The sequence below is a fragment of the Gallus gallus genome, chromosome 5 (genome assembly GCF_016699485.2).
Source record: "Gallus gallus isolate bGalGal1 chromosome 5, bGalGal1.mat.broiler.GRCg7b, whole genome shotgun sequence".
Taxonomy (NCBI): Eukaryota; Metazoa; Chordata; class Aves; order Galliformes; family Phasianidae; genus Gallus; species Gallus gallus.
The window spans coordinates 29,858,104-29,885,152 of NC_052536.1; the positions used below are offsets into that span (position 1 = coordinate 29,858,104).

General features: G+C 35.9%; 1 protein-coding gene across 1 annotated transcript; it reads left to right on the forward strand.

Annotated features, from left to right (window-relative positions):
• LOC107053497 (formin-1-like) lies at positions 1-26,754 on the forward strand. Its single transcript, XM_046941970.1, has 3 exons — positions 1-67; positions 24,753-26,390; positions 26,474-26,754. The coding sequence occupies exons 2-3, from the start codon at positions 24,858-24,860 to the stop codon at positions 26,480-26,482; spliced, it is 1,542 nt and encodes a 513-aa protein (XP_046797926.1). The 5' UTR covers positions 1-67; positions 24,753-24,857; the 3' UTR covers positions 26,483-26,754.
• Positions 26,755-27,049: the final 295 nt, after the last annotated feature.

Below are 27,049 nucleotides of genomic sequence, written 5' to 3' on the forward strand. Positions count from 1 at the left end.
GGATCTTTTTTTGGAGATTTCTCCTTAGTGAAGCTTTTTCTTGCAAATTAATGATCTTCTGATGTAGGTAAGCAATCTTTTTCCTTTCATTTGTTGTGCCTTTTTATTGTGCTGGTCCTTAGCAGATCGTATTGATCTGTTCAATTGCCACACAATGTTTTTAAAGCTCTTAGTATTCACGTGTTGTATTTTCAAAGGATTCTTGAGGAAGTATTATTTGTTAGAAGGATTTCAATTTCAGTTACTATTTTCTTTTAATCTTTTGTTATAGTACTCTTTTATTTGTTGACTTTTTGTCTTAGTACTCAGTTGTGTTGAAGTACATATGGCTTAGATAAGAACAAAGGCTTCCTGTGTAACTGTTTTAAGAGCTGTTTTTTGTAACATTAATGTGTATTTGTTCTATATTATTTATTAAGAAATTCTATGCTACATTAACAAACTTAGAAAATATAGTTGATGAGCTAAAATGTATGGTGGTTTTCTTAGTTCTCTCTATTGTAATCCCTTATATTCTTTACCCGTCTCCTTTTCTGAATTTAACTTTGACCACAGTGTACTGATTTATAGCAGTAACAGGCAAAACATTATTAATGTAGAATTGTTTCTTGTTAGCTTCTTGGCAATGCAGCAGATGTAACAAGAAACTAGTAACTTACTTATTCTTTTTGGGCTGTGTTGAAACCATCTGTCTAATATTGCTTTGCTTGTGTAAGCTGTTATTTAAGTGTCTTTCGAAGGAGAAGAGTCATGAGAAATACTTAAATGGTTATGATCTAACTTGTGTCTCCAGCACCTAATTTATTAACAAATCTTTCCCATATCACATGAAGGAATTATATAAATAATACTTATATTTATGCACCTAGTTCTGGTACATTTACCATTCAATTGGTCATTTGAGTAAGAGGAATTATGGTAGATGATCTCTTTTCCAATCCAAGCCATTCTATGACTAGAATTAGTTCCATCGTAACTTGTATAACAATCTAAGAACCTTCCAATAGACTTGTGTGCTTTCTCTGTGTAATTTTTCCTTTTAATGAGTTAATGCTGTAAAAGTTTTTCCATTTTGCATCTCATGGAAAACAACGACCTAATGTTTTGTGTTGAAACTAAGTGGCATTTTTTTAGTGTTATTCAATACCCATTAATGAGTCTACAGTAGTGTGTTGATACTCCTTTCAGTAATTACTGGCAGTTTAAAGTTCAGAACTAGCTGTACACACAGCAATGAGCCAATTTTTGCTAAGCAGACTATAAGTAGTAGCCTATACATTGTGGAAGGATAGTTTAATGGGAACATCCAGAGATGAACAAATTCAATGTTTTGAGGGGCAAATAAGCAGTTAAGTAGATGAAAAACATGCCAGGCATTCGCACTCAGAGTTGCTGGAGTGAACCAGTGTCTAACATTTCTGAAATACCTTGAAGTAGTGAGGAGATTTTTTTCTTCTAATGTAAAAGATTTCTCAGTGGACTTGTTTCTTGTGCGTAAGTAAAGGGCATGAAAACCTTTTGATAACTCTATTGTTCCATAATTAACAGTCTGAGATTTAAAATTTGAAAATGGCTATGTGCTAAATTGTTTCTAAGAACTCAGTTCTTTGTTCGCTAGGTTTAGAAATTAAATGAACATGTCTTTAATATTTGTTTTCACTACTTCTACTTAAACGAACTTCTTAGTAAGAGAAAAACAGTCATCTATGATCTTTTCAGATTTGATGGAGGTACAGCTATTAAACTTGTCAACAGTCTGCCTCTTTTTGCATTTGTGAATTTGTGCTTTTTTCCAACTTTGTGTGTGAAACATATGGCATGTCTATATCATTGGTCCGGATGAGTCTATAATTATTCTGTCTGCCTGGGTGCAAGCAACCAGAGGGACCAAATGGATTCATTAGATTAGTATACCCTTGACTCTTAAGTCTTGGAAATTATCTGCTTAGAAAATATGGATGCCATATGCCAATACACTTAGTTTTGTATGTAAAATTCAGGGACAGCAACCAAAGTTCAATAACAAACAGACAAAAAAGAAACACAATAAAAAAGCAATAAGCGAATTCTGGAAGTATATGTGGCTTTCATTCATGATTGTTAGTAATTCTGTTATGTAAGTTGAATTACAAGCTTTGTCCTAAGTAAAGTCATGTTTGTTGCTGTCCATATTGTTTGATGTTGCATTGGCTGTGAAGATAACTTGTGCACTGTAGTGCTAAAACCCAGTGATGCATTCTTGTATTCCTTCTTCTGACAATGTCTTTTTTTAACTGTAACATCTGGAGCCTACAGAATATCATGACTTAAGAAATACTTGATAGCCAAATTGGTACCTACTATTTTGGATGGTGTCTAGCTAGCTTTTAGACAATGCTGGTCTGATCAGTAGGACATAAAAACAGTGACAGACATCTCAGCAATCTTCCTTGTGTGCCCTTCTGTTAAATGACATTCTCACAGTCAATTGCAAGGACAGTTTTTTTTTTTTCTGGCTTGTCTAATTCCATGCAGGACTTTCTTGTAGGCAACACCTTTCTCTTACTTCTTGTAGTATCTTGCCTCTATGTAATGTGCTTACTGAAGTTACTGTCTTTGGCATCCTACTTCTTCTATGAGTGTGACTATTTTTGTCCTAGGGGCAAATGTATAGAATATCAGCTTGCAAATGTGCAGTTAAAAGATGAAATTCTGTTGAAATATACATGAATGACTTTTTTTGCTTAACTAAGAGCTTCTGGCAAATTTTTTTGGGACAAGTTCCCAGTTGTTTCTTAATCAGGAAAGCTTGCTCTTAGGTAACCCTGATAATCCCAGGCAAGATGACTTTAGTGAGAACAAGCCTTGGAAGTCTTTTCCAACCTTGGCAATTCTATGATTCTAAATTGCAGTAAGAGAATGTGTTTTGTCACTCTGAATATTCTCTGATATGTCACAAGTCATTTTTAGATGTAGCTTTGATATGTTTGTGCCTTATCTGGAGTCACTTTTCAGTGTAGCGTAGGTCTGATATTGCACCGGAAGGCATAAAATTCAGTTTTCAGGGACCTGAGTTGAATGTTCTATTAAGTTGAACCTTTTGCATTGAGATTTTACTATTCTAATATTTCTACATGCTTATAAATCTTCTATGTAGTCACAAATGACCAATGCCTCATTACAGTCTGCTTTCAAGTACCTAAATGACCATGAACGCAAAGGAAGTAACTGGCTTGTACAAGCAGACAGGATCTCTTCTCCATTTTATCCTTATGATCCATGAAGTACTTTCCAGCTTTATGGAGTGCTGGTGTTGGGCATGTTTCTGCATGAGAGAACACTTGCTTAAGCCAAATAGTTTCCAGCACTTCCATTTGGGCCTTTAATCTTCAACCCAACTTACCTCTGGGGTGAAGAAAGAAAGCAAAAGATGGCAGTTATTGGCAACTTTCTTGCCACCCACATCTGTCTGGTGTTAGTGTTTGTGGTTGTTTTCCTTACATCTCCAGCCCCCAAAATGTCAATGTTTTATCATCATTTGATGGAGATAGTGAAGGTACTATCTGTTCATCAAAAGTGTATTTAAAGGTCGATATACCACAGTCTCATTAATATAATATTTTAATTAGTATTAATATATTTACTGAGTGATTAAATTAATATAAATGTTCTTTTTCTAAAAATGTCCTTTGATATGGAAGGTTCCCTTTTGTACTGCAATGAATTCAGGAATCCTAGCTTTACCTTTCAGTACATTTTGACCAACTTCACTGTGGTTTGTTTTGCTTTTAGTTCTTTTCATTCTGTTTCCTTACACAACAGTTTATTACTCTCTGACATGATAGTTGTCTGATAGGCTGTATTTTTCACTTTGGAGATTGTCCACTTCTAACTTGAAAAATGCGTATTATGATTATATTGAGTCATATCTTTATATCTTTCAACTCTAGTTCTTTCTGAGAGAATTCCTTGACATCTGACTGTTCTAATATGTAAAAATAAAGTGAATGAAATATACTGTGTCTATGAGCAGTTAAAATTGTCCAATAATACCACGTATTAAAGATTAAATAAAGTATATCCTTGCCAATCATCTTCAAATTTAGCCTAATCAGTTAAATCATGTTGCAGAGCAGAAATACTGATCCATGTTGATCCATGATAATCAAAGCAACGCTTTTTAGTGTGATTTTTTTTTCCCCTGTGCAAATACTGTGTACTATGTGGATCAACAGATTACAGTAGAAGTATTATTAAAAAGATGGAATGTTTTTACAATCTGGTCTACTGATCTGTTGTTGATCAGCATATGACAGATGACAGTGTTTATATATTTCAATTTTTTTGTTATAGATTATGTAGGTGGTATGTTGTGTGTAAGCAGAAAGAAGACTTTAGGGTTAGAATATTTAATTCATAGTAACTATATAATTCCAATGCTTTTCACACCAGAGGGTTAATATTGTAAAACATACAGGGTTTATTTGACTTTATTGATGGTGAGTTCAAAAGGTAACAGTGTTCACAGCCAAAAAATGAAATTAGTTATGACATTGTGCAGGGGTGCTCACTGTTTTTCATTTTATGAAATGTCTAGAAACAATACCATAGATATGTTTATTATTCAGAATTAAATATGTAAGTCACTCCAAAAGTAATGCCTTCTATTTGTTTACATGGAAACTGCAAGAGATACAAAGAGCACAATAACACTATTTGATAGAGCAAGTTATTGTTTACAAAACACTATTTTTCAACACTTACCACCTTTAGATAGTCAGTTTTACTGACAATGAACAGGAGTCTGAGTTCTGTGCTCACAAAATCTGCACTAGAGGAGGTGACCCACTGTCACAGTTGTCACTGCTGAAATGTATCACCCACCACCTCACCTCACCATCAACTGTTTGGTCTCCATAAGCATTCAGCAAGTGTTGATGATTGTCTATGGGTAGGATTTGTCCTGCATGAGTAAATTTAATAATACACCTTTGTTTCCTATGCACTTCCATGTCAGACACCATTTTGTCAGACTGCTCCTCTGCAGTCATCTGTCACGCAATGACTAAATGTAAGGGAGTATTGGTGGGAAGGTTCAACCTCTACTGCCACACCACCAGCATCCACCTCTGATGTGTCAGGCCAATGTAGTAAAATAGGAGGCGTTTCTTTCAGAGCAGCCCTTGTATATTGCATATTGGTAGAATGAGAATTGGAAACTAGCTTGCTTTTAAAATCTCTTGCTAACACTACTAAACATGCTCTATCCTTCTGTGTAGTAACCAGGGAAGTGCTAACACTGCCTAATTCAGACTTCATAAGAAATAATTTGAATTGGAATGCTCTACTGTTGGCATCTACCTTTACAGATAGATGAAGGAATTGTAGAAGTAGCTGTGAGTTATGAATACTCAAACATGTATAGGAGAAAGATACTTTAGTAGTTTCAGTGACTACTGCATGATCAATCAGATGGTCTATATGAAACAGATCAGTTTTAGCTTCCAGCATTTATTGTATCATGGACAGATAAATTGTCAAGCATGTAATATGTTGAGCAACTAAAGGTTGTAGTAGAAAGATTTCTTTAAAATTATTTTGAAAATTAGTGGACTGGACATCTCCCTCATGAGGAAAGGCTGAGAGGCCTGGGGCTGTTTAGCCAGGAGAAGACTGAGAGGGATCTTATCAATGCTTATCTAATGGGTGGTAGCCAAGAGAACTAAGCTCTTTCTAGCAGTGCCCAGTAATAGAACGGCAATCGGCACAAACTAAAATATAAGTAGTTCCATACAGACATGAGGAAAAACTTTACACTGAGGGTGACAGAGCACTAGAACAGGCTGTCCAGAGAGGTTGTGGAGTCTCTTTTAGGAGACACTGGAGAGCATGGATGCTTTTCTATGTAACTTATTCTGGGGAATCTGCTTTAGCGGGGGAGTGGACTAAGTGATCACCAGAGGTCCCTTTCAGCTCGTACAAAAAAAGATGCATACAAAACCTTTCAACTACTTTATGATAAAAATAACATACAGAACATAAAGCAACTACAGTGTGAGCTGTAATGATTTTTGCCCTGAAAACTTGCAGTTTACTGTGCTATTATCTTCTTTCTTTTAAAAAGATTCATTCAAACATATGCTTTCCTAACCTTTGGGAAGTTTACCTACTTGTTAAGTCACTGTCATCAGAAAATATTCAAGTCCTTTTTAGGTATCTTGAAAAACAGCTGGGTGATTTACTGATTTGGAATCAGCTACTTTGCATTATCCCAGCACACAGGATATATTTGTTACTTCACAAAAGCATCATGTATTGAAATCAGGAGCAATCTCATTTCTACAGGAGAAATTTTAGTGAACATAATGCAAAAACATTTTGAAAATAAAAATCTTTTTGTGTAAAAAATTTTTGTGAGCATTATGGGGAAAAAAAGTGGTATCAAAAGGCTGAGAACAAAGTGAGACTTGAAATCAGTCATGGTCTGGAATAATTTCCCTTGAGGCAAATGAAAAACTGATCTAGGTTTGAGGTTGTTCATGATCAGTAGAAAGAGGATCATAAGATATCTGTCCACATGACAGCCAAAGGGCTGCAGTTATAAGTTGTGTCTCTTAGATGTATCTATCTCAAACTTCTACTGCTAAGGAAAGTTTTCAGTGCCAGTGAAGAGGCAGTGAACTGTAGATTTGGAGCAGTACATAGATTAGTTCTTGAAAAACTGCTGGGAAGTGTCGACATGACAAGTTTTGTGGCAGTGATGTGGCTGGTGCATCTGCATTGATGGATTTAGATATTGTTGTTTTACTTCAGTTTGAATGGAAGAATTCCTTATGGGAATTTTGAAGTGTGACTTCTTATTTTGCGTCTTGTACATGCTAAGTTCACTCACAGTTTTGCTTTTAGATTTCTTTTTTTCTTTAGATCCTGGGAGATTCTGGAGCCTGCTGCTCTTGTTCATCTTACTGCTATATATAAATTATAAAATATGTATTAAAATATATTCATATATATTTTGTTTATATAATTTTATATGAAATGTATGTGTTATATGTAAAACTATAATTTTATATTAGCAATACTTTTTTTTACAGTAAAGAAACAAATTATTTTTTGTTATTAACAAGTGTTTTGACCTTTTATGTTTCTTTTACTATTCTCCTTTTATTCCATCTTTCTTCCTTAATTCTGACAAGTTCATAGTGATATAGAAAGGAAGAAGTTCTTTTTTTTTACCTGTATGCTAGATATCTGTAGTGGAAATGTAAAGTCACAGCTTGAAACAGTGATTGAGCACCTGGTGGGAAGTCAGGGCCAGCCTGGGGGTGCTCAGGTGAATGCAATGCATCTGAGCAACTGGAAGTGGTGGAGTCAGGATCTGTACCTTCCCAGACCTCATTTAAGGTTTGGCAGCAGAGCTGAGGGTATCTTGCTGGAGATCCCAGCCTACCTGAGGCCTTCTGAGGGTAAGCAAATTTTCTTCCTTTGTTTCTGAATCCACAGCTGCTGCATTTAGACTTGTCCTCATTTGCTGTAGCCTAGGGCTTTGCCACCCTGCTATTATTACTGTATTTTCCATCACATTACAGCATTACAACATGTAATAGACAAAGCAGTGGTGCAGTTTTCAGTGCTCTTGTGCTGCTGAAACCATAACAAACTCCCTTCTGTACAGTACTTTTAGAAATTTTAAACAGTGAGCACTAGGTAAGAATTGAAGCAGTTCCTACATCACAAAAAAAGCACCAAGTAATATCTAAATACTAAAAAAACCTGTTGATTTTTAGCAATTACAGAGGAATAGGGGCTCACCATAACGGCATTAGTAAACAGATCAGCTGGCTATGATCATTGTTTGTTTGTATTTTTCATATGCAATACAAAAATAATTAGTGACAGTTAAATATACATTTTTGATAAAGTCACTCTTAGAAATGACTGATCAGCTGATTATGCAGTTTGATGTTGTGACTGCTGAGTTCAAATCTGTTGGGATCAATGTTAAGATTGTAAAACTTCCAACTGCTTAGCTTTTGATGTAGAATAAGTTGTATTTCCAGTTCTAGTACCACTACTACATACCAGCTTTTTTTCTTGGAATAGGTGATAATATCAATTGATTTCCTCTGTTGCATTAGATTTGGTGTGCTCTAGTATTTTTTTTGATGTGTTTCTTTTGGTTAGGTTTTTGTTTGTAGAGGTGGCACTGGCTGAGTGAGACAGGCATCAAAGCCAAGTTACAAGAAGACTAAATTTGGTAGACAATTTTAAGATGTTGTTAAATGTCTGAACCATTTGAAATGGACTTTGCTTTGCTGAGTATACATCAATGTTTGCTGGAAGTAAAATATATCTTAATGACTTTCAGTAAATCTGCTTTTGTTCTATGCTAGATGTTTTCATGAGCATTGGAGCCAAACTCATCATCAATTTATGAAGGGGCGGCACTAGCTCGTGATTAAATCATGCGAAGTTATCTGTATTTTTCTTACAAATGTGTATGTGAAGCAGCTGAATATGTGACTTATTTAAAAACTGAAGCATAAAGATAAAATGTTTGAAATAGTAGTTTTCATAAATAATACTATTTTTGATTTAGTAGCTACCTGTGGTCTGGCCTCTACCCCATCACTTTCAAAACAGATTTTTTTTTTTCCTCTGCACCATGTAGGAAGAGGTAGTAGTTCATATTTATGAAATGTGCAGAGAATTGGATGTGTTAAGTACCTCTCGTACTTTCTTTTAATCTGTGCCACTTGCTATGACCTTAGGCAAACAACTTTACCTTTCATGTTCATTGACTTTCCCAAGAATGAAAAGGATTTTCCCAAGGCAGTAAATAGTATAGTTAACTTCTGTGAAGTACCATCAGTTTACCAAGAATAGTTTGAATTGTTTGCTTATTTTCAGAGAGGTTTCAAGAGGTATTGCATGGATCTGAATTTATTTGCTAATTATTTTCACACAGCTCTGCTGAGAACCACAATTCAGAAAAAGCGCAGCTGTTTTCTCTTCCTTTGTTTGTCCATGTGTTACATTTCTTCCCTTTATTTTCTAGCCCTGAGGAATTCTTATATAGTCTTATCAATTCTACAAAATTGTAACCGGTGCTAAACTGCATTTTTGTTGAAATGTATTCTGAGTGTGTGATATGTTGAAAGAATGCAGTTAATTTTGATGTATTCTTATTTATTATACTGAGCTGGTTAATGTTTCATAATAACAGAAGCATGGGTTTGAGTAAGCTTTTGTTACTATTTTAGTGTCTTACCATTTTCTCTCGAGTTTTAATTATTAAATTTTAGAATATGCAGCAGGTAGGAAAAGTGCTGTATCAGAGACAAATCTGAATTGCTATGTAACCAATCATATCAGTCTGTAGTTTTGTGTGCTGAGTAAGACATGGAAACCAGGAGACTCCATCAGTGCTCTGTGCTGTTTTTCATTTAGCCTTTGTTTCGAATGTAACCTTTTAGTATATCATGATCTTTGAGTTTAATTTTTTATATCTATTTTATATACACAATCAATTACCATTAATGTTATTTTAATCATATAGATGTGTTTTATTTGTGGAGAGCTTTTCTGCTTTTCCACGTTGCTTTTGGAGATTGGTCATTTTTTCACCTCATTCTCAAGATTTGTGATCACCTTTGTTTTTGTTAAAAGGTTGGCTCTCTTCCTGCCTGAAACCAGGTCATATAATAGCGAGAGCTGGCAATACTGCAAAGTGTGATATATTCTGAAGTTTGAAAACTTCAAGGATTTTCCTCTGCTGTCCTTTTAAAATCCATATTTATTAATTGGACAGAAAGCCATTTTGGCCAAAGTTTATCATTTGGGTGAACTAAACAATTAGATGTAGTGTCTCACTGCTGATTATGTGTTTTCGAATTGAAACTTTGCATTTTTCATTAAGATAAAAAAACTTGGATGTTAATGCATGACAAATGAATTGCTAATATAAACAGTAATAACTCTGTAATAGCTGATAGTGGATCAAGACTTTATGGGGGAAATAATGCAGCGTAATTCACATTTCAGAGAAAAAAGCTGTCTGATGAAATGTATTTGTGTATATATGTAGACAGATGCAAATATACTGACAGTTATGAAATAGACTGACTGGATCTATGGGGCTTGCATTAATAGAGCAATTACTTTGTTATCTGTATGAAGATGCAGAGTAATCTGGGTCTTAAAATAAATATTACTTGACCTGTATTCTTACTTTTAGATCCCCAGAAGGAAGGTATTTCACATTTTTTCAAGATTCCTATGTACTAAGCGTACCTAATAGGTAGTGCCAAGGCACCTAACAGCACTTTAGATTATTTAATTATTTTTTCCTGCTGCTCAGTTATGCCAGCATTGTAATTGATCTTGTTAGGGATTCCATAAAGCTTTAGAAATCACTCGGTATAACTGAGCAGAATCTCTTCTGAGATTTTGATACAAGAATACTGGCACAGGGACAAGGTATCACAACCTAAAAAGTAAGTAGTGCTTACATAATTCCTTAAATTATGACTCAAATGAACACAATGTTCATATTGCTACTCCAAGGCATGGGATGGTGTGGATTAAAGAGCAAGACACAAGGGGGATTTGATGTGGGAGAACTGAAGAATACAGAGTACTTGGCATGTATAATAGGCTTCCCCTATTTAAAAAAAAAAAATCACATCATCCAAATACTATGCCATAAAATGTTTAAAACTTTAAACAAAAATCGAGTTCTTTTAGTTCAAAAATGACTATTCAAGTGTGAGTAGGTAACTGTTGAATTATTGGCCTGAATTTGTTAAGAATTCAAAGTGTTAAGTTAAAAATATGAAATCTTATATCCCTGTTATGCTGAAATGCATTGCTCCTGAGAATATACGTGCTGTAGTGTGGTTCTTTCATCTATTGGTGAACTATATTTTCTGGTAATGCTTCTGCAAACAAGGGGCAGCCTGAACAGGAGGCTGCTACTCATCCCCTTGTTCCATGAATGTCATCTCTGCTTGAGCCTTGCAAACTGGAGTTGAAACAAGCTATGATGGTCATACCTATTAGGTTCATCCAACAATTTGGGTTATTTTGGAGTTTTACAGTTTGTAAAAGCTCCTGAAAGGTTTAAGCAGCAGCTATTGTTACTTACCGTCCATCAAGTCAGATGTTATGAAATGTAAAGGTAGCTAAAAATAAGGATTGTTTCATCTGTAAATGAGGCTCTGTTTGCGTACAAGATGAAGTGAATAGCTTTCAATTGTAATTAGCATATGAATTTAGCAAATAGATGACTTCCAACCTCTGAAGCTCCTTTAAAAACTGGATTGTTAGAAGTTCATTTCCAAATATTTCTAAGTGAGCTCTTACCGCCTGCTTCATACAAACCTATACTAGAGTTCTATATAGGGTAAATGAAGCAGAAGGCAGGTTGCATTTATCCTATGACAAGATGAAAAGCTGATTACGCAGATGAGTGCAGATGAAGTGGAAACCTCTCAGAGATTAGGTTTTGCTCTCAGTGTGCCCTACATTGCAGCCTGACATAATCGTTTCATGTTGGTTGCTTTCTGTGAACTCTGTCTTGATGTAGACCACATGCTTGCAAAAAAGGGAAGTTACTAACAAAGTAATTGTTAATCTTTGTCTGAAAATACTAGACATCAGAAGGGAAAGCTTTACTTTCAGCCAGGGTTTTTTCCATTGCCTTAGACTGCAGACACGTCTCTGTGCAGAATACAAGCTCACATTTTGCTATGGGCAATCAGCTGACGGTCAGGAAAAAATCAGGTAAAAAGGAGAAAACTGAGTTGAAGGTTTCAAGTGGATCCCTTTTGGTGCTACAGTTGACCTGAAGTGACAGAGGTCTGAAGATCCCCAGAGTGTTGGAGGTGGACAATTTCTCTTAATTAAATACCCCATTTTCTGACAGATATGCGCAGTGAGCTAAGTAAAGCATTTATTAAAATGTACTGCATATGTTAATGAGTTCAGCAGAACCAAGTGGGACATTTTTAGCAGGCTCTAAGTTAGTGTGCAGAGAGGTATTTCTTGTGATGTTTCAGCATTGGAAATGGTCTTAAACCCCAATGGGAAACAGAACACTTTTTTCCCAGCTGTGTTAGTGCTTTAACCTTAACTCTGTTACTTCTGAATTGTCTCAACTTTCATCTGAGGATGCAGTTGCAAAAGCTGGTCTTCTCTGGTGCCCTCCAGAATGGGATACTTTCCGTGAACACTGCAGGAAGGATTCCTAGTAGAAAACTAATCTTCAGACCAACAAATATAGGTTTTTCCTTGCTCCATCTAAAATTCTGCACCTTAAAATAGCTACTACCTTCTTCACGAGGTAGTCAGGAAACCAGGCGCTATGTGCTTTGCCTGTTCAAGCAGTGCTTAGGAGGACAGGGTAGGAATCTCAGTTTGTTCATGTTGTAGTTGGAGCAACGTCTGGTTTGCTTAAGGGTTGTGTTGCAATTACTGCAGTAAGTGGTAGCTACATGATTGGCAGCGATGCTGTTCCAGAAGAACAGATTCGGTGGATTATGCAAAGGCACTTTATGACAAAAATAACCGGGCTGGAGCCTCGATGTGTTAGCTCCCCGGGAAACCCAGACTTCGCCAGAGAATCTTTCTGACACATCAAGCGGCAAGACGAGACGGCGCAGCGACGGCGCTTTACGGAGCGCCAGGAACAGCCTCCGGCCCGCAGCAGCTCTCGCAGGAGGCAGGCAGGCCCCCTCTGAGAACGGGCTCTCACCGGGCGCCTGCCGGGGGCTCCAGTGCGGGGCCGCGTCTGAGGGAGGCTGACGTGCGCCGCGGCGGCTGCGGTCAGCGAGGGGCGGAGGAGGAGGAGGGGGCGGCCGAGGATAGCGCGGGGCAGCCGCAGCCGTGCTGCTGCTCGGCAGTTCTGTCCTCTCTGCGCCCGCACCCGCGGCATCCGAAGACGGCACCTTTCCGCGCAAGGTAATACTCTTCCGTTCGCTCCTCTCTAGCGTTTTGCTCGGTTCCTGGCAGTGCCTTCCTCTGCGGTCATCGAACGGATTAAAGAATAAAAGCACTAACTCGAGACTGGAGGGAACGGAGCTACTCAGTCTTCATTAGCATCTCTTGCTTGCCTGCTCTCTGCTTATTTATAAATAGCTTGTGCAGTTGCTCGAAAGCTGGGACCTCAGTTTGCCTCGCAGTCCTAAGAAAGTCTGTTGTTTTACTCCCCGTCCCTTTCTTATCAGTGCTATGGATGTAAGTTGTTCCTAGGTTACACCCTCCACCCCAAAATAACTCTTAAACTGACATGCTAGCTTTCTTGTAGTCTAATGTGTGGAATAGATTCAATGAGGTGGGAAATATGGATTGCTCTAAACTGCGGTGTTTGTTGGATGCAAATCCTTCCATGTACTCCGGAAGGCAGATGTGTGGGAAACACGTGATTAATATGTAGAGCATTCGGACAATCTGTTACTGTATATTGTAAAGCTTATGGGAGTCAACATTGCAGATGAGGCTACTCAACTCTCACCCTGAATTAGAATGCATTTGTATAATGATATTTGCAAATGCCTTTTATGTGTTTGGAAAGTGACGTTCTGGATAAACCCTTCTGACAAAATGCTGATTCCCAGATAAACCCTTCTCTTAACAAGGGATATCAGCACACAGAGGCAACTTAAACACATTCTCCATTTATTTATGAAGCAAAAATTAACTGTATCATCCAGTTGACAGATTGGGTCTGGGAACTGTCCTGGTTGTCCCGCTGTCCTGTTTGGTGGTCTTTGTCTCCCCAAGTGTAATCATAACAGAGCAGCAGTAATCATAATGGATCCTTACCTTGAATCCATGGTTCCTTGGTTGGAACTTCCTAGGAAATCAACATAAAAGGTTACTGAGAAATAACTGGGAAGTTGTGGTTAAATTTCTAGTTCTAGTTACTTATTTTTTTCTATCATTTCAATTTTTCATGACTGTTTAAAGGTAATTTTACTTGTGGAAGTATCTCGAGCAAATGGTATCCCTAAACTTAACTGCATTTAAAGGTACTTCTGAAAGTACATAGGCAATATTTATATGGAGTATAATGTTATGTGTAAGTACACATTACATTCGGAAACTTTCACCTTTTAGGTAGCTAGGCCTGTGTTTGTGGGTAAATTGACTGGTTTTGGTAAGTTTCAGCAGAAACAGCTCAGCCACTTTGGATTAAATGGAGAGTAGAAGAGAGGAAGAAGTGCTTTTTATGTTTTTAAATGAACTGTCAATTTGTAACGTCATTAACTGAATTTGAATGACTGCAGACAGAATGTCTAGGGACAGAGTTGCTCTTTGCTACAAAATCAAAGCATCTTGTGAAGTGTTTTTTCAACAATGGAAACCAGATTTTTTTTGACTGGAACCTATCATTGAAGACAGGTGTCTTGTACATGCATGCTTCTTTGTATTTTTTGTGTATGAATTATACGGCTACATAGGCATAGGTGACTATCATGTAGTAAGTAGTGAGTGAATGTTTCCTAAATATTTTGCGAGTTATTAGGGTAAGGCTAAAGAAGAAGTATGGGTAAAAGTTAATTACTTCTGCAGCAGTAAACTTTTTGTATAGACAGGTATTTCCAGAAATCTGAAGTTTTCAGTTTAAGGACTACTTCAAAGTTGGTAAATTTGAATTAATGCTACAGATATCTATTTTTACTTATTCTCTCTGGAGTATACAGGTTTCCTTGATCAATGCCTGTTCACTTAAACTGTTAATGATATTCAGATAAGAAAATAGCTTACTACTAGAAAAAGTTTGTAAAATGGTGAAAATCTCTTTGAGACTGCTTAGCAACTAGAGGCCATGGAAGACTTTCCTTTTGTGGAAGCTTTAGGTAAGTGCCAGACAGAATACTGAGAGATGGTATCTATTCAGGATAAATGTTAATGTAATGAACATTAGGTTCATACAGACCTTTCTCAGGATATGAGTATACTGTGAAGAGCCAGCTTTGCCTGGGATATGAAGACTGTGGTTTTTTTTTTTTTTTGGTTTACAAAAAAGACTAATATCCCCCTTTTTTCTCTGTCAGGAAAAAAGCTTGATCTTTTAATGATCAAGCACAAAGAAATCAGTCCTTGCAGTTGTTATTGATGTATAGATAGGACATTTGGTTGGCTGCTGAAAGATCTGTTTATCTCAACCATCCTCAGTAATAGTGGAGCCTGTAGAGCCTAGAGCTGTCTGTAACAGGGAAGCTGTTTCATATTTTGAAGGAAGTGTTTTGGTTTTTTTCCCCCTTTTTCCCATAGCCATATAAAGCCTTTTGTAATTTCATAATAACTTTTTCAGATTAATGCTTGTGATTATGCTCTATCATAGATATTGTCAGTTACAACATGGATAGTGAATATCAGCATTTCTATTCACAAAGAGGGAAAGAAAGCGCATAAAATATATAGCATTCATTGTCATCCACGTGACTCTTCTTCACATGAGTAATGTCACTTCTTTATGTTCTGTGGAAGGCTGAACCTCTGATCATTAGTTTGGACATGCAGCTTGATTTTTAAATCTAATTTCACTTAGTCATAATAGAAAGATTGATATCTCTGCAAGACCATGTATATTTTGTTCTGCTGGGCCCTTAGGAAGTTATGTTAGAGCTGTGAAGTTTTAGTACTGAAGTGTATCTGCCCTCCATTTAAAGTCATGCAATCTTACAAATGATTATAGATGGTATTAGTGAAATATTGAAGGAAAATGTGTATCCATCAAGATCTAAGCCAACATTTTTCTCAAAGTCTTTCTTCTTATCCTGCCACATTTTTTAGTTCATTACAGTGAATGTAACGCTATCTTTGTTCTAATCTTTTTGTGGTTTGGCTTTTTTTCACAAAGCTTGTCTTGTTGCTGTAGATAGAACCACTTGAAGTATCTAAGCAAACTATTTAATCTAATTAATGATGTTTAAAAGTACTCTCAGAACTCTTTTTTTTTAGAAATGCATTAGCCTGTTGATAGATTTGCTGAATGTAATAAAAATTCCATGTGAGTGGTCTCTATGTTAGTATATAGACCAGGAAAGCCACAGTGATGGACAAGCAGTTAATCATTTTCAGCACTGTAATTTAATGTTGATTGATTTTTTTACCTAGGACAGAACAGATGCAACAGTCTGAATGTTGATACAACAGACTGAAAGTTGATACTTCATATGTGTTTAGCCAGCTTTTAGAAAACCTGTTATCCATCTGAGAGGATAGATCACACTTGAGTTTATCATTTTTTGTTAACTGTAGCTGTGTCACAATTCACCTGTGAAATGCTGCCAGCAAAAAGCTGAAGAAAACAAATACAGCCATAATTCTCAGCTTTAATGCTTTAAAGGAGTGGACATTGCAAGTCATTATGAGTTTCATCCCAGTACAGCCAAGGTTTTCAAAACTTGGATGATGAAGGTTATTTTTGTACCAACCTAAAATTCTTTAAGGTGAAAGTACTTCCAAGATTACTGAAGTTTGGGCGTGGGGAAAAAGTTTAAAAGAGTTCTGAGTTTATTCTCAAAGTTTGCATAATTTTATGAAACATTTTGAAATGTGTGTAGTTAAATAGGTTTACGACTTGTCAAATAAATGCTTCAGAAAATTGTTGTAAGAATTTTGCTTGAGACAGCACCTTTGGTCTTTCCTTGCAGAAAAAAATGTATTCAAACCTTGCTGGATTTTAAGCTTCTGAATGTCTAAAACAGTACTGGAAGATGTTGCTATCATTATTTTTTAATTGTTTCTCTTCTGTCTTCACTACTGTAGCTCCCTGAGAATATACATCTTCTTTTGCAGTTGGTCCAGGCCTTTGCATCTAGAATTCTTCTCCTTGCTCATTAAATACCTTAAAGATTGGCTGCACTTTAGCCTTTTAGTTTTCTTCTTTGACTTTCCTTACATACTCTATTGGGTTTAAAGTTTAAAATGTCTCCAAAAGTGAAATTTGGAGAAAGACCTTTAATTTGAGAAGCAGTGCATTAAATACTTATTTAATATCTGCACAACACTGCCAAGCATAGAGGTCACATAAATTCAAACCTGGTGTCTTGGTTTAACAAAAATTAAATATGAGACAATACAATAAATGGTGAGCTATTGCAAGCAATCTCACTAACTCAGTTCCTTTAGTTGATATGCATACAATAAAATACACTTGTATATCCTTGTACATTTTACTCCACAGTAATATCGCAGTGTGACTTCCAGAGTGTATCTGAAAGGTAAAACTAAAACCAGTTTAAAATGAAATGGAGTATAGTGAAGTTTAAGAGTTTTACATGTATATTGTTTTAGAGAAATTAGTTATCACAATATTTTAATGTTAAAGATAATACCTAAAAAAATATTCTGATCAATATTAGCTATCAGTTATGTAAGCTATTACATAATAGAAGATACAGTTCTTGCCTGGGAGAGTTTGCAAAAATCAAAATTAATGCTTTTGAAAGATTAACAAGATGATTCTTCTATGAAAATATTTTTGTTTTTCTTTAACTGGTTCATGCTGCTAGAAGTGGAAGTGACCTACTAGTATCCCATGTAGCCTACCCAGGTTAATGTAGTTGATACAAAATATTTTTTCAGATATTATTAACTTAGGTTAAAATTAGCATATAGGAAAGTTATGTGTAAAGTTTATGATCCAAGCCTAAAATATGCTGATGTGATCTTGCCAAGTGTGTGTTATTGTTTGCTATTGATGTCAATCTCTTTGCTTTACTTTTCTTTATTATATTGTGCTTTTGTATTGAAATATGTAAAGATTACATCTTTAGACTTATGAGTATAGATATGTAAAGGCTGTTTAGGTATAGTGTGGCTTTGTCTTGCTTATTACTTGAAAATCACCTGACTAACATCTGTACAGCTTTTAAGACCTCTGTTTCCTAAGGCAAAAAATGTTTCTTCTTGCCTGTAATTAATTTTTACTTTGCTATGTGAATTCAGCTGAATGTCAGCCGTGTGCCACTCTCCATATATGCAGGAATGGTTTTCACTTTCAATTTACATGATTTATTTTATTGCAATTATTCATCTTAGGCATGAAAAGTTGTAGAGTTATATAAGTGCATGTGTGTATAGTGTGTATATATCTTACACTCATATATAAATAATGAATTATAGAGTATCCATTTAATACTGTTTTTGAGGAATAAGCCCTGTATTTAAGTGTCTTAAATTTATTTTAAAATAGTTGAAATAGTAATAACATTCATTTTAACTTCCAGATCTGGCAAAATACTCCTTTCTTACCAGCAAGGAGAGTGTGGGTTATCTTTTGTTTATAAAAACTTTTTAATCCCTATGAATCATAACTGTTCATGCATTTATCTTTTAGATATGCTGTGAGCACAAGTCAAATTGTCATGATAATATTGTATTTAGTACCTTGACCTTTCTAAATTTTGCATCAGTGAGGAAAATGTGGCCTGGAGTATCATAAGAATGATTTTCATCTCTTCTAAGAAAAGTAGAAATTAATTGTAATTACTTTACTGGACTGCTGGTCCTGGGCCATGAGGGCAACCTGATTCTGAGGTGGAATCATAGAACAGGTTGGGTAGGAAGGAAACTAAAAGACCACCTAGTTCCAGCCCCCATCCTGCCCATGAGCAGGATTACCTTCCACTAGACCAGGTTGTTGTAAGGTCTGTGATCAATTATCTCCACGTATTTTGTTTCAGAGAGACACAAGGGTCAGTACTGATGTTTGCAACAAAGTCTGGCTGATGTCATGTAGAGTGTAAAATGCTTATTTCACCTATGCTGTGAAACTAACTTGTTCTTCCTAATAAAACAGCGGGACTGATTATTAGAATCTATATTCAGTTCATATTCTATTTTCAGTTATAACTTTCTGACACTTGAGTTATTTTAGCTGCAATTTTCAATGGAAAGTATTGCCTCTTTTTTTCCCCTAAGAAAAATCTCAGTTAAGAGATTTAAAAAAAAAAGGGCAGTTTTTAGAAGAGAAAAAAAAAAAAAAGCTGGAGGAGCAGTGCAAGAAGTGTGGAGGTGTATTGTTTCATAATGTTTTTAGGTTCAGATCCTTTATATTGTATTTCAAACAGGCTATTACCATGTTAAGAATGGTTTTACTGGGGTATGCGTACAGCTTGCCTTTGCTCTTTCTCTAATGTCTACTGGCTTACTGCTTAATGCATTCAGAGTTTTTCATAGTTAAATTATATATTGCAGAATTTTTATTCACTACTTCTAAGCATTCAAATGGAAGAGTTCATTATAGAGATATTATTTGCTAATTTGTTGCAAATTACCTTTTTCAAACAGATTTTTTTAGACTAGTATGTCCTATCATGCTAAAGTGTCAATGCATCTTTAGTAGCCATGAGGACATGCTGTGTGTCATCTTTTCTTATTTTAGTTTGATGACGCAGTTGTGTCAGAAAAAGCAACATATTGCTTTGCCGAATTGAAGTAGGCTGCAGAAGGATGAGAATTTTCATGTCAATCTATTTCTCTTTCTGGAGGGAGAGACCTTTTTTTCTGGAAATTAAAAAAAAAAATGGTGTATTAGTGCACAAATTAAGTATTAACAAGGAAAAATCCACTTGCACAAATTACTTTATTTCCAATTGCTTTCATCTATATTTGGGTATTACTGTAGATCAATTGTATTTGGAATCACTTGGCTCAAGTCATGGCAGCAAAAATCTGAAGAAAGGAACTTTCTTGGTAAGAGTACGGCTGAAAACATTTGGTAGGATTTGTGATGATTTATGATGGAGAACTATTTTAAAAACAAAAGTTTTGATAATTCTGAAACAAAAGATTGAGATTATTACTTACTATTGAACATGGAAAATATTTTTATTACTTTAGAGACTATTTGTCAAGTCATTGATTTCAATCTTATTCTAATTTTGTTGTCTAGTTCTCATATTTTTTTGAGACTGGATAATGTAATTTAAGTCTTTTATGTTAGCTTCCCAACCTGACTAGTCAAACGTAATATAGATTTTAAATATAAATGATAATCCATCTTGTATTACTACTTCATCTGGTATGAGCTAGTAAAGTAATATGCCTATTTACAGACCTTTCAAAGTGAAATTGTGGCCTATAAAAGACCAGGAACAAGTGCATGGTAGTTTGGTTGGTGAGAATATTTGTTTTTAGTGAGGCATCATGTTATTCTGTCAATCCAAAATTCTTTAAAATCATTTTAATCATCTTTACTTGCCATGTATAGTATATCTTCTTAAGTGATGAGTTTGTTTCAAGACATTTAGATTTCTTTCTCTTCAGGTCACCAAGGTAAGATATTCAGGAGTTGGATTTCAGAATATTTTGTTGTATGAACTCGGTCCTATGCTGAATTAATTTGGACAGAATTATATAGCCAGACATTGTATAAGATCCAAGGTATTTTATCATGCTTTTCTGGTGAATTCCAATCATTTTTTTTTGTTTACATATTTGTTACTATTTGCACTTATCTTTTAAAATCTTTTTTGGTCTACACAGCTCTGCACTGTGGATTAATTTGATGACTTTCAGCCTTATGTTCTATGTTTCATCTGAATTGTTTGACACTAATGTGCTCTAATACTTCCCCTGTGCTATTGCATGAGGTCTGAAATGTAATAAACCAGTTCCGTGTCTGGCATAGACTTTCTTTTGCTGTAACAACTCTTCTAACACAGTTCAGTATTTGTACAGTGTAATTGAAAAGAATGGTATTTTTAACTACCATTGCTAACAATACCTGGTATAGTTCACACATACTTTTAAGTAGTGTAACTTTGGAATTGTTGTCACAATGCTGTAAAAACAGTTTGGGCTTGTACTTGGGAAGTTCCTACTGTTAGAAATGTTAGTTTATACCTGTGCTGCTGCAAAGAGAAGTAACATTTTTTTTTGTCTTCACAAACAGACAATCACTGTGTATCTTTCTAGGGATACCATTTGTTGTTTAGTCAAATGATAGTCTGAAAGAACCTCAGAGAAGCAGTAGAGTTTAGGAAGAGAAGAAATTGCTGGAGCTTGTCTCTGTCAGTGAAGCCATGCTATGTAAACAAATATTGCAGTTAATTCATTTGCTTCTTCCAGTTTGTGATGGGTACCTCCCTTCTCTCTGCCCTTTTGCTACCTTTCATTTACCAAGTCTCTTCTGTTTTGTTGTGGTTCTTGAGCTGTATCACATAGCACAGAAAGTTACTAGTACCATATTGAGGAACATAGGGACACATTGCTACCTAATAACAAACAAATACCTGGGAGAATTGGGAAAATAAGGGGTAAGGGATCTTGGTTAAAGATCAGGGAAAGGAGGAGCACCTGCTATACTGAGGAGAGGAGATGTGTCCTACTGGAGGGACGGAACTGCAGCAACAGAGACCTGATTTTCTAAGAGAGCAATTTGAACAGCAATCCTTTTTTTTTTTTTTTGATAGGAAAAGGCAGAGAAGAGCAGGTGGTGATAGAGTGGAAGGATTAGGTCTCACAATATTATATTGAATCTTAAATCACAGGGATGACTTAAATGTTGTCTGCTCATACCATTGGATGCATTGACTTTTGACTTTGAGGAACACTTAAACTGCAACTTTTTTGTTTGCTTGCAAAACAGTATCTCACTATTCTTCTATTGATTAAAAATAATACAGCAACAGAGTTAGTTGCTTCTCAGACACTACTTAACAATTTCAGCTGTTCCTTCTAGCTTTCTAGTTTTGAAATAGCCATCTCTAACTAAATGGCTGTTTTGCTCTTAAAATATTTTCACAACATGAATCTTCTATCATTTTAAATTACATAAAACTGAGCATAGATGCTGAAGTTTGCTGTCATTGCTCCATGCTATATTTTCTGTAGATAAAAATTAAGTCATGTTGGATTAATTAGTGTTTTACTTAAACTCTAATTTTTACCTGATTGAGGTTTTAATTTACAGAAAATAGATGTATCCTTCAAAGTAGGTTTGAGTCAGCTGAGTAGGTTTTTGACAGAGATGGTAATATAGCTTAAATATAGTTTAAATAATCAAAATCTAGAATAGGGTTATTTGTTTTTAACAAAACAAGCAACAAAAGAAAAACCCAGCTTTTGTTTCCTATATGATTAAGGGGGAGCTGTAGATCACATTTCAGTAATGTAATGATTCAGAAATTAGATTAGGGAAACTACTTGTGTTTTGGAGGTGTTACAGTGCAACAGATTTGTATTTCAGAGGCAAGGACTAGTAAATTCTCACCCTTATACATGTATTTCTTAGTCCAAAAAAATCATACACATTACCAAGAGCAACATATTCTTCAGAACAGAGTTTGGGCTCCTCTGTGGGCTGTAGATGTCAATATGAGGATATTCACTTTGTCTGTAGCTTCCATGATGCTATTACCTTTTAGTAGCTTCATCATCCGGTGATAAAATGCCATTCCACTTGGGGCAAAACAAATGAACACAAAAATCAGACTAATGCTAAGAGGTTTCTTCCTAGATAAAACTATGAATTTGGGTCTAATAGGCTGATTTATTCTCTGTATTAAACACAATCCCCTTTCTATTGCTCTTTTCTTTTTATTATTTTCATGGATAAACACCTTGTTGTGATGCATCATCTTCCTCAAGTCAATGCTAAGCATAGATTTTTGGTCTATTTGGGGAATCCTAGTTTTTACTGTTTTTTCTTCCCGGTTAATGATTCTGCTTCTTAGTTTAACAACTGTATGTTGTCAGTGGACCAAAATATGGACTTTGCCATCTATCTCCCTGCCCAGCCAGTTCTGTAAAATTCTGCTCTTTCATAATGTTCTCCTGTAAGTAAGAATTGACTCAGCATTCATTAGCTGAGGCTACTGAGTATTCATTTATGAAAATACCCGCAAGTTAACTAGTTCATATTTGATGTAGCTCACCGCACTAGATGATGGGCACTCAAGGGGCAATTTAGTGCTATGGCTAAGCTTATGTATTAGCAAAACACTACCATAAGGGTTGTTCCCTGCTACTTGTGTGGAGAGTAAGTTATAGATCTCTCCAATGAAGAAAAAATTGTTCTTTGGTTATTTCTATATGCAGAACCACTCTGGGTTGCATCTACCAGTGAGACACCCTATGGCTCTGTGATTGCTCAGTTCTACCCCAGAGAAGCTGCAGATGCAAGAGAACAAGAAGTGAAGCCATACTTTTTGGCAGTACTCAACCTTTATAAGTATGTCAAAAATTGGACAATGAGTAAAGACAAGGATACAAGTAGGAACAGTAAGGCAGAATTTTTTAAGGAACTGTTGTATATCTATGAAGCAACAAGACTGTTTTCAACAGAAGTAATAACTGAAGGTTTTCTACCTGTCCTACCCTTTCTGATATCTGCACAAGTTGCTGAATGCCACATAGCAACAGGGTGCTAGTAAACAGAATTAAGAAGCTCATCTGATGGAGATCTTCCTTATTGTTAGGCTCTCTTCAAGGATTAAGTGTATATGTATTCACTGGCATTAAACAAATGGAAACTTATTCTTTTACTCAAAAGAAATAGAAATTTTGATACTATTTAAAGAATACTATAATTAAATGAAACGTTTTAAAATTTTGCTCATAATCTGCAGAAGTGACTATTTGTTGATAGGATAGGATGTTTGGGGTAAATGCCACTTCTTAGATTAGGGTTTGGTGATATGGATTCATGATAAAGTTATTGGTGCTGTATTATATCTGACTTGATACATGCTACAAACTGATACAGTATTTGTATATTGAACAAGAACATAAAACATGAAAGTGACATGGTAATGTGACAGCTTCCTTTACTTATTGTTGCCTGAGGCTAAGGTTGACTATTTCAAAGTGATGGAAGTTTCTGCTGTACCGTTTTTAAAGTGAAACTGTGGTTATTGAAACTTTCAACAAAGGAAAGACTCAAGAGTGGGTGCTCCCTAGTTTTGCGTGCTACAGGATTTGCCGCTGAGCTTTAGTTCTTTTCCTGATGCTTATGCATTTCCTAGTGACTGCAGACTTCCCCACTTTGATTATGACTGCAAAGTTCCTCCTTGATTAAAAAGCCAATTAAGTTCTCAGAAAGAATAAACTAACTTTTATCAAAAAATATATGTACATCAGAAGAATGTAAGTAGATTCACTCTTTAAGGAAATACATTGCAGTGTGTGTGGGGGGGGGGGGAGGAAATAACAAGGCTCAGCAAACCTGCTTGTAGGAGTACAATTACACTATTGCGTTTTGAATCAAAATAGATTTATACTTTATTTGTGTCTTTTGTTCTGAGTATATTAACCAAGAAAACAATGTGTTTTCTTGCAACTTTTGTTTTTGTCAGAACAGTTTGATAAGTGAGAAGTAAATTTTCAATTTTTTCATTTTTTTCCTGCTGTGCAGTAAGTAGCAAGAGCTGATTACACTGTGATGGTGTTATGGTGCTATTTGTCTTGAGTTGAAAAGCAACACATATGCTTCAGTGATTCTTTTAACCAAATGTATGACTGCAAGTTAACTTTTAACAGAGGGCAGTAGGTTTCAGCATTGAACAGTAAATAGTCTTTGAACTGGTTGTTTTATTGAACATCTTTTGACATTATGGAAGAGAATCCTAGAAATAGCTGTGATGTATAGGAGAAAGATTGACTCATTTGAGTTTAAGCAATATTACGCTTTCTGTGATGTTTTTAAGGTAAAATGTGTCAGAGGAAAAAAAAATATTATGCTGCTGTGGGTTTGATTTTTGTCATATTGAATTTGCTATAACCAAGTTTGACAGGCTTTTATTTTTTTTTTCCAGCAGACGATGTTATTGTTGAAGATTACTCAGATGCCTTCTGTCCATTTTCTGCCTCGCATGCTATGTCATGAAAGCTTTGATACACTTAGTACATAATTTAAATGAATGACTACTTTGGCAAGCATAATGGAAGGCACACATACTATCCTGCAATTGCACAAGCCCATTATGGAGCTTTGTTACATCAGCTTCTATCTTCCAGAAGGAAAAGTCAGAGGATTTACTTACAGGGGCTGTGTGACTCTGGATAGAACCAGTAAACGTTTCTGTAATTGTTATAAAGTCCAGGAGAGGTTGGAGATGAGAGAACAGCGATATGAAAACTTCAGAGAGATTATTTTCAAGCAAACTACAACAAAAGACATTCTTACTGAGTTGTACAGACTAACTGCTGAGAAGGAAAAACTCTTATCCAGTCTTTTAAGATCGCATCATATTCTGGGCCTTAACACAGGATGTCAGGTGGAAAAGAAACAGGCTGTTTCTGGAGTCACAAAACTTAAATGTGATGATTATTCCAGATTTGCGTATCATCCGGAGTTCTGTCTGGATTCTGCAAGGAGAGACAAATTAAATAGCAAGAAAATGAGGAAATATAGAAGAAAAGAGAGCTTTGATGAATTCAGGCACTGGAAAGGGAGAAATAAGGTATATGAACAACATCCTTCTTTACCGAGGGGGCGAGGCATGCAAATGAGTAATGAGAAGATGCTTTCCACAAGACTACTTTCTACCAGGAGTTTTCCCAGTTCCTTCTCTGCCTCCAGTTGTGTAACAGCAAAAGGTAAAGACTGTTTATCACCAGATGTTGGTATACAGCCTGCAAGAGGGATAAAAGAGGAGTATTTTCTTGAAAGCAACAAAGCTATGAAACTGGATGTTGGCTTAGCAAGTTCTGTATCAGAAGACAGCAGTGATGATGTTGCAATTGAACTACTGGATACTGCAGAATGCATTCCTGAAGTTATAAATGTACAACAGAATATTATAATGGTAAAATCACCTCAGGACAATATATCTAACAAGCTAGAGAAGTTGAGCAAATCTGCAGTTGCTAAAATCTTGAAAGTTGACAAGTGTACTGACCAGGCATGCAAGGAGAAACGAGGATTCAGAGTTGCTGCTAAAGTACAGGATTCAGAAACTTGTGATAAAGCCCCAAAAACCCATGCGGAGTCATTATCTGATTTGCACAAAGAAGTAGTTTCTCCTGTTCTCACAACAGTACGTAATGAGTTAATATCAAGAACTGATGGACATTCAGCAGATGAAACTGCTGCATACTCTAAAAACACTGTGCTGCAGGAAGAGGAGCAAGACAGCTCTGTTCTGAAGTACAAAGCAGAGAGAGTGCACATTACCGATGAGTCATGCAACCTTGTGGGAGCAGTCAATAAAGCTCTTCTGAAAGTTATACAGAGTGACAGTTTAGATGAAGCTGCAGAATGGAAGAGACTGAAACAAATTACAAGAGTAGACAGAAACCTGCCAGGCTCAATATTTGAGAAAAGAACTACGGTATCCTGGGGAAACAACAAGCGTTTATTTCTGAACCTGCCTGTACATGAAGATCCTGATATTTCTCAGACAAGTAATAAGCTGGAAGAGAAAAAGCTGCATTCACCCTCGTTAGTAGCAGTGAGTAATGTTTTTAGTAATTCCTATCCACTATCTAATACGCACAAACAAATGTCACCTATTCCTTCTCCATTATCTTCAAGACTGCCTAGCCCACAGCTGCATCATCGGATTCTTCCATTACCTACACAGAACTCTGAAGACGAACCTATGTTTGGTGACTACTGCAGTGGGAGGCACAGTGCTATAAACCTCTCTTTCAATGATTTGGAGCCACCATTTTATCTGAAGTTTTCTGAACCTGGAGAACTGGGATTTGCCATCAGACAACCATGCTTACATCAGAATGCAACCGCAGGGCATTTTGAAAAGCGCACTCTACAAGGGAGACTAACTACTCAGACACAGCAGAATTTCTGTGCAGGTCAGTCCTATTTTATATATTTAAACTAATAGAATTGACCATCCATGAAAGTGTCAGAGGGATTTTTTTAATACTAACCTTTAATAATACATTTTCAATGAAAATATTTTTCACTACTTAAGGATTGAGTAAAAACTGACTTTTAAAAACGAAAGTTATAATTATGTAGGATTTACTCTCAGATGTATTTCTAATCTTATTCAGTGCTATTTTTAGTGAATTTGACCTATTAATCAAAGTTAAATAGGTACACAGAGGAAACATGAGCTGTAGTATTTCTCATCATTAACTACAT